Here is a 13,585-nt window from a genome sequence, read left to right as displayed (position 1 = left end):
GGAAGGATTTAAGCCGAGGCTGGACAGACGCCTGCTGGTGATGCTGGAGAGGATCCCTGCATCAGGAGGGTGGGCACACTGCAGGTCCAACTTCCCTCCAGCTCTCAGCCGAAGCGAGATCGCGAACGGCAATAAGCGGCTTACCTGGCAGAGGGCAACATTCCCATAAGGCTTTGCCTCGGCAACGAGGCGAGCCTTTGCTTCCCGTTTGTCGCCGTGCACAAGCAGGACTGGTTTCTTCCTGAAAGGAGATCACAGGTATTTGAAACCCCTCATTCATGAAGCTGGTCTGGTGTCCAGTGAAGGAAGGCTGACCACCGACGTGTGTCCAGCCTGTGTGGTGACTGAGTGCAGGGCCAGCACAGGGCAAGTGATCACTTTGCTAAGTGGTTACCTTTATAAGGGGGCCCCGTGGCCTGATCCTGAATCTCTGCAGTGACCCAGAGGGGCTGGGACTATCCAAAGTCCTTGAATAATTATCTTCTTTGGTCCAAAAGGACGCATCATCAGTTCTGTGTTATCAGATTAAGAGATAACACACTTAGTGTTGTCGAGTGTGATGCTCTTTTCTTTCCCTTATTTTGGACCAAACAATAGGTCACTTCCTCACTAGCCATCCATTCATTAAACACCTGCTGTGAGTGAGGCCTGCACCACATCCCCAAGATACAAGAGTGAAAGGGCCCAGGTCCAGGCATGCGGATTCACTAGGAGGTAGTTATATTTCAGTGAAACAGAGCCCAATGTGCATTAAAAATGCCTTATTTTTCAATTCAAAAGGACAATATATTCTGTAGGAGCACTGTTTACAACAGCCGAGACATGGAAGCGACCCAAATGTCCAGCGATAGAGGAGTGGATGAAGATGTGGTACCTATATACAGCAGAATATTACTCAGCCATGAAAAAGAAAGAAATAATGTCATTGACAGCAACATGGATGGACCTAGAGAGATTCACTCTGAGTGAAGAAAGTCAGAGAAGGAGAAATACAGTATGACATCCCTTATATGTGGAATCTAAAAAGAAATGAAACAAATGAACTTACTTACAAAACTGAAAGAGACTTACAGACTTAGAAAAGGAACTTACTGTGGCCGGAGGTGGGGAAGAGATAGTTAGGGAGTTTGGCAAGGTCATGTACACACTGCTATATTCAACATGGATAACAAGGACCAATTGTATAGCACATGGAACTCTACTCAGTGTTATGTGTCAGCCTGGATGGGAGGCTGGTTTGGGGGAGAATGGATACATGTATTTGTCTGGCTGAGTCCCTTCACTGTTCAACCTGAAACTACCACAACCTTATTAATTGGCTATACCCCAATACAAAATAAGAAGTTTAAAGTTTGAAAAAAAATATTCTGCAGTAATAGATTAAAAAGGCTTTTAAGAGAACCATGATCTACTCTGGTTAATTCGAAGTGACATAATCCTTAGAAGTCAATATATTTTTACAAGCTCGCCCAACAAAACAAAAATTGGAGTTTTCTCCAACAAGCAATCAAGTAAGATGAACAACTTCCACGGTCATTAGTCACATGCAGAACGATTCTCTGTCATACAGGAAGGGACACCGCTCAACTAAAAAGAAACATGACAGAAAACACTCGTCCGGGACTAATGCCTAACCCCTAACAGCTTTATGCTAATATTTTCGGGAAAATAAAACAAAGAGACACATCTTCTCAGTTGCTTTCTACCTGGAACAAATTTTCTGTTTTGCAACCAGAAAAACAGTACAGAGAATAATGTAATAGATAACCATGACTCTACCGTCCAGAAACTGTTTGTGTTATCAGATCATGAGTTTTTTTTTTTTTTTAAAAGATTAAACATTACTGACAGAAGTAGTAGTCTTCATTAATTACTTCAAATTGGCATGTGCGTGCTCAGTTTGCGACCCCCATGGACTGTAGCCTGCCAGGAACTTCTGTCCATGGGATTCTCCAGGCAAGAATACTGGAGTCGGTTGCCATTTCCTCCTCCAGGGGATCTTCCTGACCCAGGGATTAAACTGGCCTCCCCCGCATTGGCAGGCAGATTCTTTCACTGAACCACCAGGGCAGCCTCACTTCAAATTTATCAGTGTTCTGAAAACTATCACAAAAAGGCTGCATGATGGTTAATTTTTGTGCCAACTTCACGGGGCCAAGAGGGCCCAGATAAAACATTATTTCTGGGTGTGTCTGCGAGGGCGTTTCTGGATACCATGCGCATTTGAACTGGTGGCCCAGGAAAGCAGATCACCCTCCCTGACGTGAACAGGCATCAGCCCGTCCTTTGAACAGGCTGGAGAAATTTTCTCTCAGATTCGTGTGCATGTATGCTCAGTTGTGTGCAATTCTTTGCAAACCCATGGACTGTAGCCTGCCAGGCTCCTCTGGCCATGGAACTTTCCAGGCCAGAATACTGGAGTAGGTATCTTCCTGACCAAGGACTGAACCCGAGTCTCCTGCACTGCAGGGGGATCCTTTCCCACTGAGCCACCTGGGAAGCCCTGGTTTGAATCGTTATTTCCGTCTTTCCGTCACACGCAGCTGCGACTCATCTCACACGTTACGGGTCTGAGTGTCAAAGCTGCTTGGGGAGTTTCAACAGCATTCTGTCTATAGGTCTCCCCTGGTGGCACAGATGGTAAAGAGTCTGTCTGCAATGCAGGAGACCAGGATTCAATCCCTGGGTCGGGATACCCTGGAGAAGGCCATGACGACCCACTCCACTGTTCTTGCCTGGAGAGTTCCATGGACAGAGGAGCCTGGTGGGCTACAGCCCATGGGGTCATACAGAGTCGGACACGACTGAGTCACACCCACACACACACTATTATTAATGAAAGTTCGCACAGTCTGATGTGCTCAATGCAACATGGACTTTGAGGATCCTGACAACCATTTTCCTGCATGTGTATCCCTCTACTTTACTTGCTGCTACAGGATTCTGCCAAGTGGATGTACTGGAAATGGGACAGGTGGCACGTCACCATGCAATGGGATCTTTATTTGGCCTGCACTGCCTAACATCACCTCCATATCTGCATCATGGAAGGCCCTATGACTCCTGCATTAACTTCTGGGCTATAGGAAGAATCACCTGTGAAACGAGAGAGACTCAAACAAACAAACAAAAAAAACCCAAAAAAACTACCCAGCATCAAAGTGCTAAGTGAAGTGCAGGCTTACTGGTCAAGAACGAAGGTGGCAATGACCTTTTCCTTCCTGTGAGCACTGGACCTAAAATTCTTTTATTCAGGTTGAAATTTGTCCTACCCTACTTCTGGACAGAACAGAGGGACATGCTAAAATCTGTATTAAGAAGGTTTAATAGTTTAGAACTGTATTTTAGAATAGATTTTTTTTAAAAAAAGGCTGCTTTCCCATTATAATAATGTTATAAAGATTTCAATAGTTTCAAAAGAAATCTTCAAAGAAAGATGGACAGCAGGTGCCTGAGAAACACAGACCTTGTGTTTTCAAGCTCCATTAATTAGAATTTTGACGTCATCCATCATTCTGCAGAACTCACCTGAATTCTGGTGGATACTGTCTTACAAGCCAGTCCACGTCAAAGCAGTAGTTAAACTAGACGGGAGGAAAGAAAAGATGTCACGGGCAATTCAGAAAAGCAGTTCATAAGGAGAACTGTCAACTTACTGAACTCAAAGAGAATCTAAACCAATCATGAACTACACACACAGTTTTTATAAACCTGGACCATCATGCTGCAACACTCAAAAACCTAAAATACATGCTGAGGGGAATACAGGGCTTAAGGGTTCCGAGTCAGTGGGGGAGTGCGTGAGAAAACAGAAAATTATCTCTGCACACTTTGGCAGCATTTGTATTTAGTTGGTCAAAAAGCTACTTTGGGTTTTTCCATAATGTAGTGAAGGGGCTTCCCTAGTGGCTCAGATGGTAAAGAATCTGCCTGCAATGCCAGAGGCCCTGGGCTGAGAAGATCCCCTGGAGAAGGGGGAACCTCTCAGTTGCAATGTGTGCAATCTATTGAGTTAGGTTTGTAAACAGGTGTCTGGAATTGGACATTCACTACAGGCTTATCAGACTACAAGTTCTGGACCAGGCTTACCTATGGGTGTCCTCCCCAGGCCTGGGTAATCCCTGGCCCTCTCCTGAACATAACGACTCATCCTAGCTGGGAGAACACACACAAATTCACCCCATGTTCCACCTGGAGACCAGGATTTCTGCCGCTAAGCAGAACAAGAAGCACACAGGAAGCTTTGCCTTCTTTAGGGACAAGACCTTGTTCTATCTGCTGGAAAGCCTGGCACCTTAAGGTGATTTATCAACACAAAGGGACCAGGCCTGTCAGGCAGGAGCAATCAAACATGCAGACACATCTACATCCGTAACTTTTCCTCGCTTCTCTTTGGAGGGTATAGGAAATTTCTCATTTATTTCTCTAAATCAAATCAAACTTGATGTGGCCCTCACCTCTGTACCCACACCTCCCAAGGAGCTGCACCAGAGTCCCATGAGATTATCAGCGTGCCAAAGAGAAGTCCCCCGGGGTGGAATTTCCAGGATGATTTCCTGGCCAGTGAGGAAACCGAGAGTCAGAAGCCCCGGTGAGTGTGCATCCATGTTCCAAGCTGATGGATCCCATGACCGTGGTGCTGGGTGCTGGCCTCCAGGCAGGTGCCACCTTGGGGATCCTGCACGGGACTGACCCAGCGGTCCCACTGCTCATTTTCCTACAGAGTGGTTTATGTGTCCCCCTCCCATCCAAAGACCAAACTGGAAACTCACCTGAGCTGAAGAAACAAGTGTCCCAAACAGAGGAGATAAAATATCTGAAAAGACAAAACATCAAATTCATATTTTTGATAAAAATTACCTAATAATGATCACAGCTGACTTATTAAACAGTCACTGACGAGCAGAATTTGGCTTATAAAACAGTGCACTGAAGAGTTACTATGAGGCTAGACTTTAATGTTCCAGAAAATTCAAGAGAAAATTTCCCTGGGCTGATAATATTTATCATGTATCACTATTATTTAACCAAACAGAATGGGAAAAAAATCAAGATCCACAACTTTAGAAATGAATGACTGGTCAATTTTAGAAACTGTCAATGAGAACGATAATGATACACATCCTTCCTTTTTCTAAATCTCTTATTAATTAAAAAATTTTTTTCTTCTTCTATTTTTGGGCCACATGTGACTTGTGGAATCTTAGTTCCCTGACCAGGGACTAAAGCCATGCCCCCTGCAGGGGAAGCAGAGTGTCTTATTAACCACTGGACCACCAGGGAAGGGAAGCTCTGGAAGCTCCGGTCTTAAAGGGAGAGTTGAACAACCAAAGAGAAATCACGATATGTTGTTTCCCCATTTCCTCCCACTGCAGCCCCTCTTTCTACCTTTCTGAATTATCTGAAGTTCCTCTTCCTCCACGAGATCTTCTAAATAACCTACAATCATGGCATTTGCTGGTGTCGGATACCATAGGAGCATGCATTTCATGCCAGAATGAAACTGCAAGTCACTCAGATGTGTCCGACTCTTTGCAGCCCCATGGACTATACAGTCCATGGAATTCTCCAGGCCAGGATACTGGAGTGGGTAACATTTCCCTTCTCCAGGGAATATTCTCAACCCAGGAATAGAACCCTGGTCTCCCACTTTGCAGGCTTATTCTTTACCAGCTGAGCCACAAGGGAAGCCATGATGCCAGAATGCCTGCATTCAAATCCCAGTTCAACCATATTCCTGTGACCCTGGGCAGGTTTATTCAATTTCTCTGCAGATCGGTCATGGATTCAAAGAGGACAACTGTTAGCATCTACTCACAAGGCCACTATGAGAATTAAAGATCACCTATATAACCCACATAAAAGTTCCTAGCATAAATGTTACCTCCCCTTCCTTCGTATCTTGGTGCTAACAGCTAGTGTCATCTGTTAGCTAACAGCTAGTTTATTATATATACCAAATCCTTGCATAGCTCTCTATTTCCTGTTTGAATCTCTCTCAATATGACACTGAAATCTATCTTACATTTCCTCAGAGCAGGCAGACATTTGCAGAAAGGAAAAATGTTTAAACAACTTGTAGAATCAAAGTCTTTATAGTATGGAATTAAATACACTAACATTTATACATCACACACAAGATGTATTGGTTTGGCCAAAAAGTTTGTTCAGGGACTCCTCAAGGTGTTACAGAAAACCCTGAAGGAAATTTTTGGTCAATTACACATTTGATATATGATTAAAATACTATTCACAGTGAACACAATCTGTTCTTGAATGTGGGCAAGAAAGGTACTGTGAAATAAGGGTGACAATGTTTATTTTGTATACATGCTATGTGACTATGTGAATATGCTGTGCTGGGCACTTTGTGTGTTTTCTCCCCTAGCCCCGTTTTCTTTTTTCTGAATCCCCAATTTAAAGGTGAGTAAACTAAAACTCTGAAGAATCTTTGGTCCTTTGTTTGCTGAAGCTCCAATACTTTGACCATATGACTTGAAGAACTGACTCATTGGGAAAGACCCTGATGCTGGGAAAGACTGAAGGCAGGAGGAGAAGGGGATGAGATAACAGAGGATGAGATGGTTGGATGGCATCACTGACTCAATGGACATTAGTTTGAGTAAACTCTGGGAGTTGGTGATGGACAGGGAGGCCTGGCGTGCTGCGGTCCATGGGGTCGCAGGGAGTCAGAACAACAACAAAGGTCCTTTGTCAATTACCAACACAGCAGGCAAACGCTGAGGCCGGGATTCAAGTCTTGTGTCCAGGATTCTAGGGCTCCTACCGGTGTCTCAAAGGTAAGCCTTGTTTCCTCTCTGCACCCATTACTTGTGACCACAGGTGCGGCGGGGAGCGTGGGGTGTTCCCTCACAGACCCATCCTCCAGACACCAGCTGCCTGTCCTACAACTGAACTAAATTCTGACACCAACCACCTGGCGCTGGCATTGGACCCCACAGGTGAAGGGCTGCCCCCATCTCTGGCTCAGAGGCCAATCAGGAGCCCAGACCCCTGTACTTCTAAGCTACACCCACCACCCCTCTCCTTGGGTTTGATAATTTGCGCAGTGCCTCACAGAACTCAGGAAGGCCCTTTATTCACCACATCACCAGTTTTTTATAAAAGGATACAACTTGGGAATAGCCAGAGGAAGCCGTGCACAGGCCTGGGTATGGAGGAGGGGCTCGCCACACCCCTTTCAGGTGCACTCAGGCCCAGCACTTCCTGTATACACCAACCTGGAAGCTCTGCTAACCTCTAAAGGGAGGTTTTCGGTTTGTTTTTTTAAATGGAGACTTCATTGCACAGGCAAGACTAATTAAATCATTGGCCACTAGTGATTGATTGGACCTCTCCCCAGAGGTGGGGGTTGGGGCTGAAAGTTCCAACTTTAACCCTAAGGTTGGTTCCCCAGGCAACCAGCCCCTTCCCCCCCATTCCTAGAGGCATTCCAAAAGTCTCTGCATTAAAAAAAACAGGTGGGGTTGAAGGGCTCCTTAGGAATAACAAAATACACTCCTTTCACCTTTAATTACTTTGGAGCTATTTCAGGAACCTGGGACAAAAAAAAAAAAACAAAAAACAAAAAAACCCAACTATAAGGAGGGAAGACCAAATATCTATATATAGCACAATATCACACAGATGTTCCCTGGAGATAGAAACCAAAGACCAGGGCACTCTTGTTTTCACCCAGAACCAAACCCAGGCTTTCACACAGTGGTCCTCAAACTCGCTCAGGCAATAGAATTCCCCTTTTGGGCTCCCAGATTCTGATGCAAGGAATCTGGAGGGGAGGCTGAGAACTGGCACTTTTAATAAGCTCCGGGGGACCCTGATGCTCTGGTCCAAGGGAACTACTGCTGATAATTACTGGCTACTTTCTTGATAAAGTGTTACCAGATCAAGTTTAACCTTTACAAGTGAAGCAACGCTAAGCACTGTCTGAAGGCTTCCTCCAGGCTGGTGCACAGCCGTGGTCCCCAACCCTTTTGGCATCAGGGACTGATTTTGCGGAAGACAATTTTTCCACGGACTGGAGTGGGGGAGCGTTTCCAGAGACTCAAGGGCATGATATTTACTGTGCACTTTATTTCTACTGTTATGACATCAGCTCCACCTCAAATCATCAGCCATTAGATCCTAGAGGTTGGGGACCCCTGATCTACTGGGCTGTGGAAAGCAGCCACTGTTTCCTGACCTAAGTAAACAGTTTGCTGTCAAACAAATCCATCTGCCTGTGAAAATGGTTATTTTCCCCTGAGAGTGGCTCAGAAGCACTCCTGGAGGTCCTTCCTAGGCTGCCCTCCTGTCTAACGAAGTGAGGGCTCCCGTTCTCCAGCTCCACTCACCCTTGATGTGGAGGGCTCCTGCGTTATACTTGGGCTTAATCCCGGAGACTCTCGTGAGGTAGAACTGGAAGGGGTTCCCTTCATCCAGCAAGTCCCAGACATCCTGGCCTTCCCCTGAGGTTTCCTGCTCATCTTCCTCCTCCGGGAGCCCATGGCTGGTGCGGGGGCTGTGAGGCCCAGCTCCCCGGGCCGCATGGTCCCTGGGAGAAGGGGGGCCTTTCTCCTCTTTGACCCTCGAGGCCTTCGCCTGCTCCTGCTGCAGCTCTCGAGGCAGTTCATCCTCACTGCTGGACAGACACCAGCCCAGGTCCTCCTGGGAACCACTCTTCTGTCTTTTGCAAGGTGAAGCTTCGGAAACTGAGTCTGTGGTGCTGAATTTCACGGGCTCCAGCTTCCTCCTGTGGGCGGCTTTCCGAGCCTCGGAGCAGGTGTACTTCGGCTGCCCGGTGGCCCCCTGCCTGGCGTGGGGGAGGAGAGAGGCAGATGGCTTGTCCAGCTGTGGCTTCTCCTCCTCACTTTCATCACTACTGGATATCGTCCACTTCCCATAATTGCCTTCCTGGGACGCCATGCTTCTGGAAAAGAAAGGCAAAAATCTTGTTATTTCCCATTCACCAGTTTCCAGGTGGCACTAATGGTAAAGAACACGCTTGCCAACGCAGGAGACATAAGAGACAAAAAAAAGTGGGATTCGATCCCTGGGTCGGGAAGATCCCCTGGAAGAGGACAGGGCAACCCACTGCAGTATTCTCCCCTGGAGAATTCCACGGACAGAGGAGACTGGCAGGCTACAGTCCACAGAGTCGCAGACACTGGCAAACTCATTCTCTTGCTCTCAAATTCCGTGTCCTGAGCTATTAGGACACACATATAGCACACCTGACCTTAGCAGATGCTGAGCTGTTTTCGCTAACATCAGCTGCTGTGTGGGTGTTCAGGGCACATGAGCAGAATCTGCCATGAGAACCTGGCAAATAAAGTGACAGCAGAAACCCCGCTCACCTTCTCCCCTCGTCTTTCCACCTGGATCTTGATAAATGCCTGGCTGGTGTCTGGCACAGCACAGGTCTAACATCACTCTCTGGGTAAGGGACGGCAGTAGAATCAGAATTACAACCCACGTGTGCTGACTCTAAGATCTGATATTTATCATTTGGGTCATCAAAGTACAGTGTTTCCCAAAGTGGAGATGACTGGGACCTGACATTAACATCTCATTATGAAACTACCTCTATTTTCCATTCCTATCCAGTCCCTCAGCTTAATCAAGGAGGAGGTTGTTTGTAGAAATGCCTTTAATCCTGCTTTTGAACAAACAACAGGCTTTGGGTTCTTCTGCAGGAACCAGTAACACTTTGGTTTAATGTGAGCAGGAGGTATCTAACAGCTCCATGACATTTACAGTAACTAAAGTTTACTTCTTAAAGACAGTTTTTATGTAAAAGTGGGTTCAAATAAAAACATTAAGCAAATAGAGGTATAGCTGTTGCTGCTAAGTCGCTTCAGTCGTGGCCAACTCTGTGCGACCCCATAGATGGCAGCCCACCAGGCTCCCCCGTCCCTGGGATTCTCCAGGCAAGAACACTGGAGTGGGTTGCCATTGCCTCCTCCAAGACCATAGCTGTTGAGAGTAAGACAAAACTGGGGAAGTAACCAACGACTGATGCTGAAGCTGAAACTCCAATACTTTGGCCACCTCATGCGAAGAGCTGACTCATTGGAAAAGACTCTGATGCTGGGAAAGATTGAAGGTAGGAGGAGAAGGGGACGACAGAGGATGAGATGGCTGGATGGCATCACCGACTCGATGGACATGAGTCTGAGTGGACCCTGGGAGTTGGTGATGGACAGGGAAGCCTGGCGTGCTGTGATTCATGGGGTCGCAGAGTCGGACAAGACTGAGCGACTGAACTGAACCAACCACATTAATGAAATTCGGCAAACACCGCATTAAGCTACTATGCCAAGGAGGGTAGAAACCTAAAGAAACTCTACCACCAAATGCCAACTCATAACATCAGTGTCTATTTGATACTAAAAAAAAATTTGTGAATGCGAATGTATACTCCTCTTAAAGCTGCTAGCTCCTCCTCTCCCCCTACCATCCCAGTCCCAGCTGAGCTATTTGTTTTACACTTCCAGCTGCTTCTCATAGAGCTTGCAAACCATCAGGAGGGCATGGGAATCAATTTCAACTGAGGCCAGGTGTGGCCAGTAGTGGGCAAATATGGACTCCAACATAAAATCCAGTCATTACTAGGTGGTAAATATGCACTTGGGCTGGTTACATAACTGCTCAGCCTCAATTTTCTCCTCTGAAAATGGGTATCAGATCTACCTCCCAGAGTTTGTTTGTCCAGAAAATGTTTATTGAGCAGTTACTATGTGCCAAGCTCTGGGAAGAAGAAATTAATAGCATAGAAACAGCTTCCGCCTTAGGAAAGGTTATACTTCAGGGAGAAAGAAAGACAGACAGGAACAAAAATAGCCAAGAAATCTTTACAAATATTCATTATACTTCATAGGTATGAGAAAGTAACACAGATGCCTTTACCTTATAATATCCTGAATTTAACATTTAACTGAGAGCCGAAAGAAGAAAAGGAAACAGCCAAATAAAGTGGAGGTGGGAAAGAAAAGTATTCCAAGTGAAAGAACCCAATCTGCAAAGGCCAGGCCAGAAGAAGGCTGCAGTAACTCCAGAAAACAGACCCGGACCTGGGTAAGGGAGACAGGGAGATGGTCCAAGGTGAAGGCGGATGGCAGGAATAAGGAGTTAAGTTACAGATTCTGGAGTTTACTCGAAGAACAGTAGGGTTACACTGAAGGGGAGTACCCTGTCCGATTTACTTCTAAAATATTCGGCTCCCCCCGCCCCCCAAAAAAATTCGGCTCTCGACAACTCTGTGTCTCAACATCCTCTGGTAGGAGAAGGGGACGACAGAGTATGAGATGGTTGGACGGCATCACCGACTCAATGGACCTGATTTGAGCACACTCGGTGAGCTGGTGATGGACAGGGAAGACTGGCTGCTGCTGTCCATGGGGTCGCAAAGAGATGGACACGCGCGAGAGACTGAACAACAGCTCTGTCCGGAGAATGGTCTGGAGGGGGACAGAAGTGGAAGGAGATGGCTCCTGCGGGGGCCCTGGGGGCTGGAGAAGGCGGAGGGGAGGTAGCGAAGGGCGCGGAGGCGGAGGTACACGGAGAAAGAAAGAACAGCCGCTAACTTTCCTCTGAGTTTGCCTCGGGCCAGACATAGCTCTGCCGCGCGCCCCCTCACCTCACGCTCGCAAGTCTCACCGCTGGAAGCAGCACGACGGCTCCCTCTGACCGGGAACAGCACAGAGTGAGCGCCGGGGCGCTCGCGGACGGCCGAAGACGCCCGCCCGCCTGTCCACCGAGGCCAGAGTAAGAACCCGCGGAGGAGAGCTCCCGGCGAACTCCGGTCTCCCCTCAGGGCGGACTCCGGCCCCCTCAGAGGAGGCCGCCGAGGCCCAGGAGGGCCCTACCTGGGCGCTCCGCTGCCCTCCGGACCCGCCTCTAAGCCCGCTGGCCCGTGAGGACGCGCCGGACCCGGGCTTCCCGCGCACCGGGCCGGGATGAGAGGAGGCGCAGCGCTCCCGCCGCGGCCTCCACAGGTTTAGTGCCCAAAGTCCACGAGCGCGCGTCCGCCTGGGACCCCGCTTCGTCTCCCGAGCTCGCGCATGCGCGCAATTCAAACCCGCCGGTCCGGCGCGCGCCGCGTGGCCCCGCCCCTGCCCCTTCCGGGACGCGCGCCGCTGGGTCCTAAACCCCGCCGGGTCACCCGGGGACTGCCGTGGACCCCTCCAGAGAGGCGGCGAGGAGTCCCGTCCGCCTTTACCAGTCCTCTCGCCGCCTGGCCACGGCTGACAAAAGCAGGAGAAAGGAGGAAAAGTTTTCCTCTTTCCTCGTAGCTGATCTGCAAAACACATCCTCTTCAGGAGATTAGGGAGAATCTCCTAATTTCAGGCTCCCGGAGCTCGAGGCAGGAGGGTTTCTTTTCAAAGGGAGAGAGGATCAGCTGAGAGGTTAGAGGAAGCTGAAGCCTGAGACCAGTGTTCCGGCTTCTCCTGGGGCACAGACCGTAAACCCTGTTGTAAGACGAAAGGCTAAATGAGCTCCCTCAGACTCAACCTCGAATATTGGTTTCTTTGTTAAAGCAGGTGTGTGTGTGTGTGTTGCCTTATTAATCTTCCTGATTTGCCAGGAGAGGGGTCTGAGATAAACTCTTGAAAAATGGAACCCTCGCCCTATCCCTTGCATTTAGTAAGGAGTTTGCTATGGAGTTTGGACTCAGTGCTCTTGATACCGGTCTTGGAATTTCCACCCCTCCCAGAAAGCTGGATGAAATAACTTGATGGAAACGTTCTAAGGGCTCACTTGGTTTATTGAACGTCTGATTTGTACCAGGCACAGGGCTTAGTGCTAGGCTCCTGTTATGCTTTGTTCACACTCTTTTTGTGTCTCTCATGATGCCTAGCATAGTGTCATTGATCGAAATTATCAAAAGTAATCGCTGCAAGGTGTGGGAACAGGAAATGAAAAGAATCACTCAGGACACAGTGAAACAGCGCCTGGGCGAGCACGTGTCCCCGCCGCGCAGGGAGAAACTAGAGGGGCGGAGCCAGGGCTGGGGGGCAGGCCTGAGGGCCTCTCTGCCATAGGCTGTTCCAGTTCAGTTAAGTTCAGTTCAGTCGCTCAGTCGTATCCGATTCTTTGTGACCCCATGGACTGCAGCACTCCAGGCCTCTCTGTCCATCACTAACTCCCGGAGTCCACCCAAACCCATGTCCATTGAGTCGGTGATGCCATCCAACCATCTCATCCTCTGTCATCCCCTTCTCCTCCTGCCCTCAATCTTTCCCAACGTCAGGATCTTTTCAGATGAGTCAGCTCTTCGCATCAGGTGGTCAAAGTTTCAGCTTCAACATCAGTCCTTCCAATGAACACCCAGGACTGTTCTCTTTTAGGCTGTTCCAAGAGTTAATAACACTAGAGGGGCGGAGCCAGGACTGGGGGCGGGCCTGAGGGCTTCTCTGCCATAGGCTGTTCCAAGGGGCGGAGCCAGGGCCGAGGGCGGGCCTGAGGGTCTCTCTGCCATAGGCTGTGCCAAGAGTTAATAAAACCAGAGGGGCGGAGCCAGGACTGGGGGCGGGCCTGAGGGCCTCTTTGCCATAGGCTGTTCCAAGGAAACGTTGCTAAAAAA

The 13,585-nt window shown here is 48.3% G+C and overlaps 1 protein-coding gene across 5 annotated transcripts in view; it reads right to left on the bottom strand.

The window, feature by feature from the left end:
- The window catches only part of TDP1 (tyrosyl-DNA phosphodiesterase 1), a 74,842-nt gene extending 62,785 nt beyond the window's left edge, over positions 1-12,057 (bottom strand). For 3 of the 5 annotated variants that reach the window (XM_043472757.1, XM_043472760.1, XM_043472761.1), the window contains exons 1-5: positions 11,639-12,057; positions 8,355-8,929; positions 4,773-4,816; positions 3,529-3,584; positions 145-241 (exon numbers count right to left, since the gene is read on the bottom strand). In XM_043472757.1, the coding sequence (XP_043328692.1) occupies positions 145-241; positions 3,529-3,584; positions 4,773-4,816; positions 8,355-8,925 (768 nt within the window). In that variant the 5' untranslated portion in view covers positions 8,926-8,929; positions 11,639-12,057. The remainder of the gene's footprint in view (positions 1-144; positions 242-3,528; positions 3,585-4,772; positions 4,817-8,354; positions 8,930-11,638) is intronic. The other 2 variants (XM_043472758.1, XM_043472759.1) reach the window with 2 other exon arrangements.
- Between the last annotated feature and the right edge of the window lie 1,528 nt (positions 12,058-13,585).

Source organism: Cervus canadensis, chromosome 6 (genome assembly GCF_019320065.1).
Source record: "Cervus canadensis isolate Bull #8, Minnesota chromosome 6, ASM1932006v1, whole genome shotgun sequence".
In the NCBI taxonomy this organism is placed as follows: Eukaryota; Metazoa; Chordata; class Mammalia; order Artiodactyla; family Cervidae; genus Cervus; species Cervus canadensis.
Note: the sequence above shows the minus strand (reverse complement) of the source record. Positions and strands in the feature narration are given on the sequence as shown.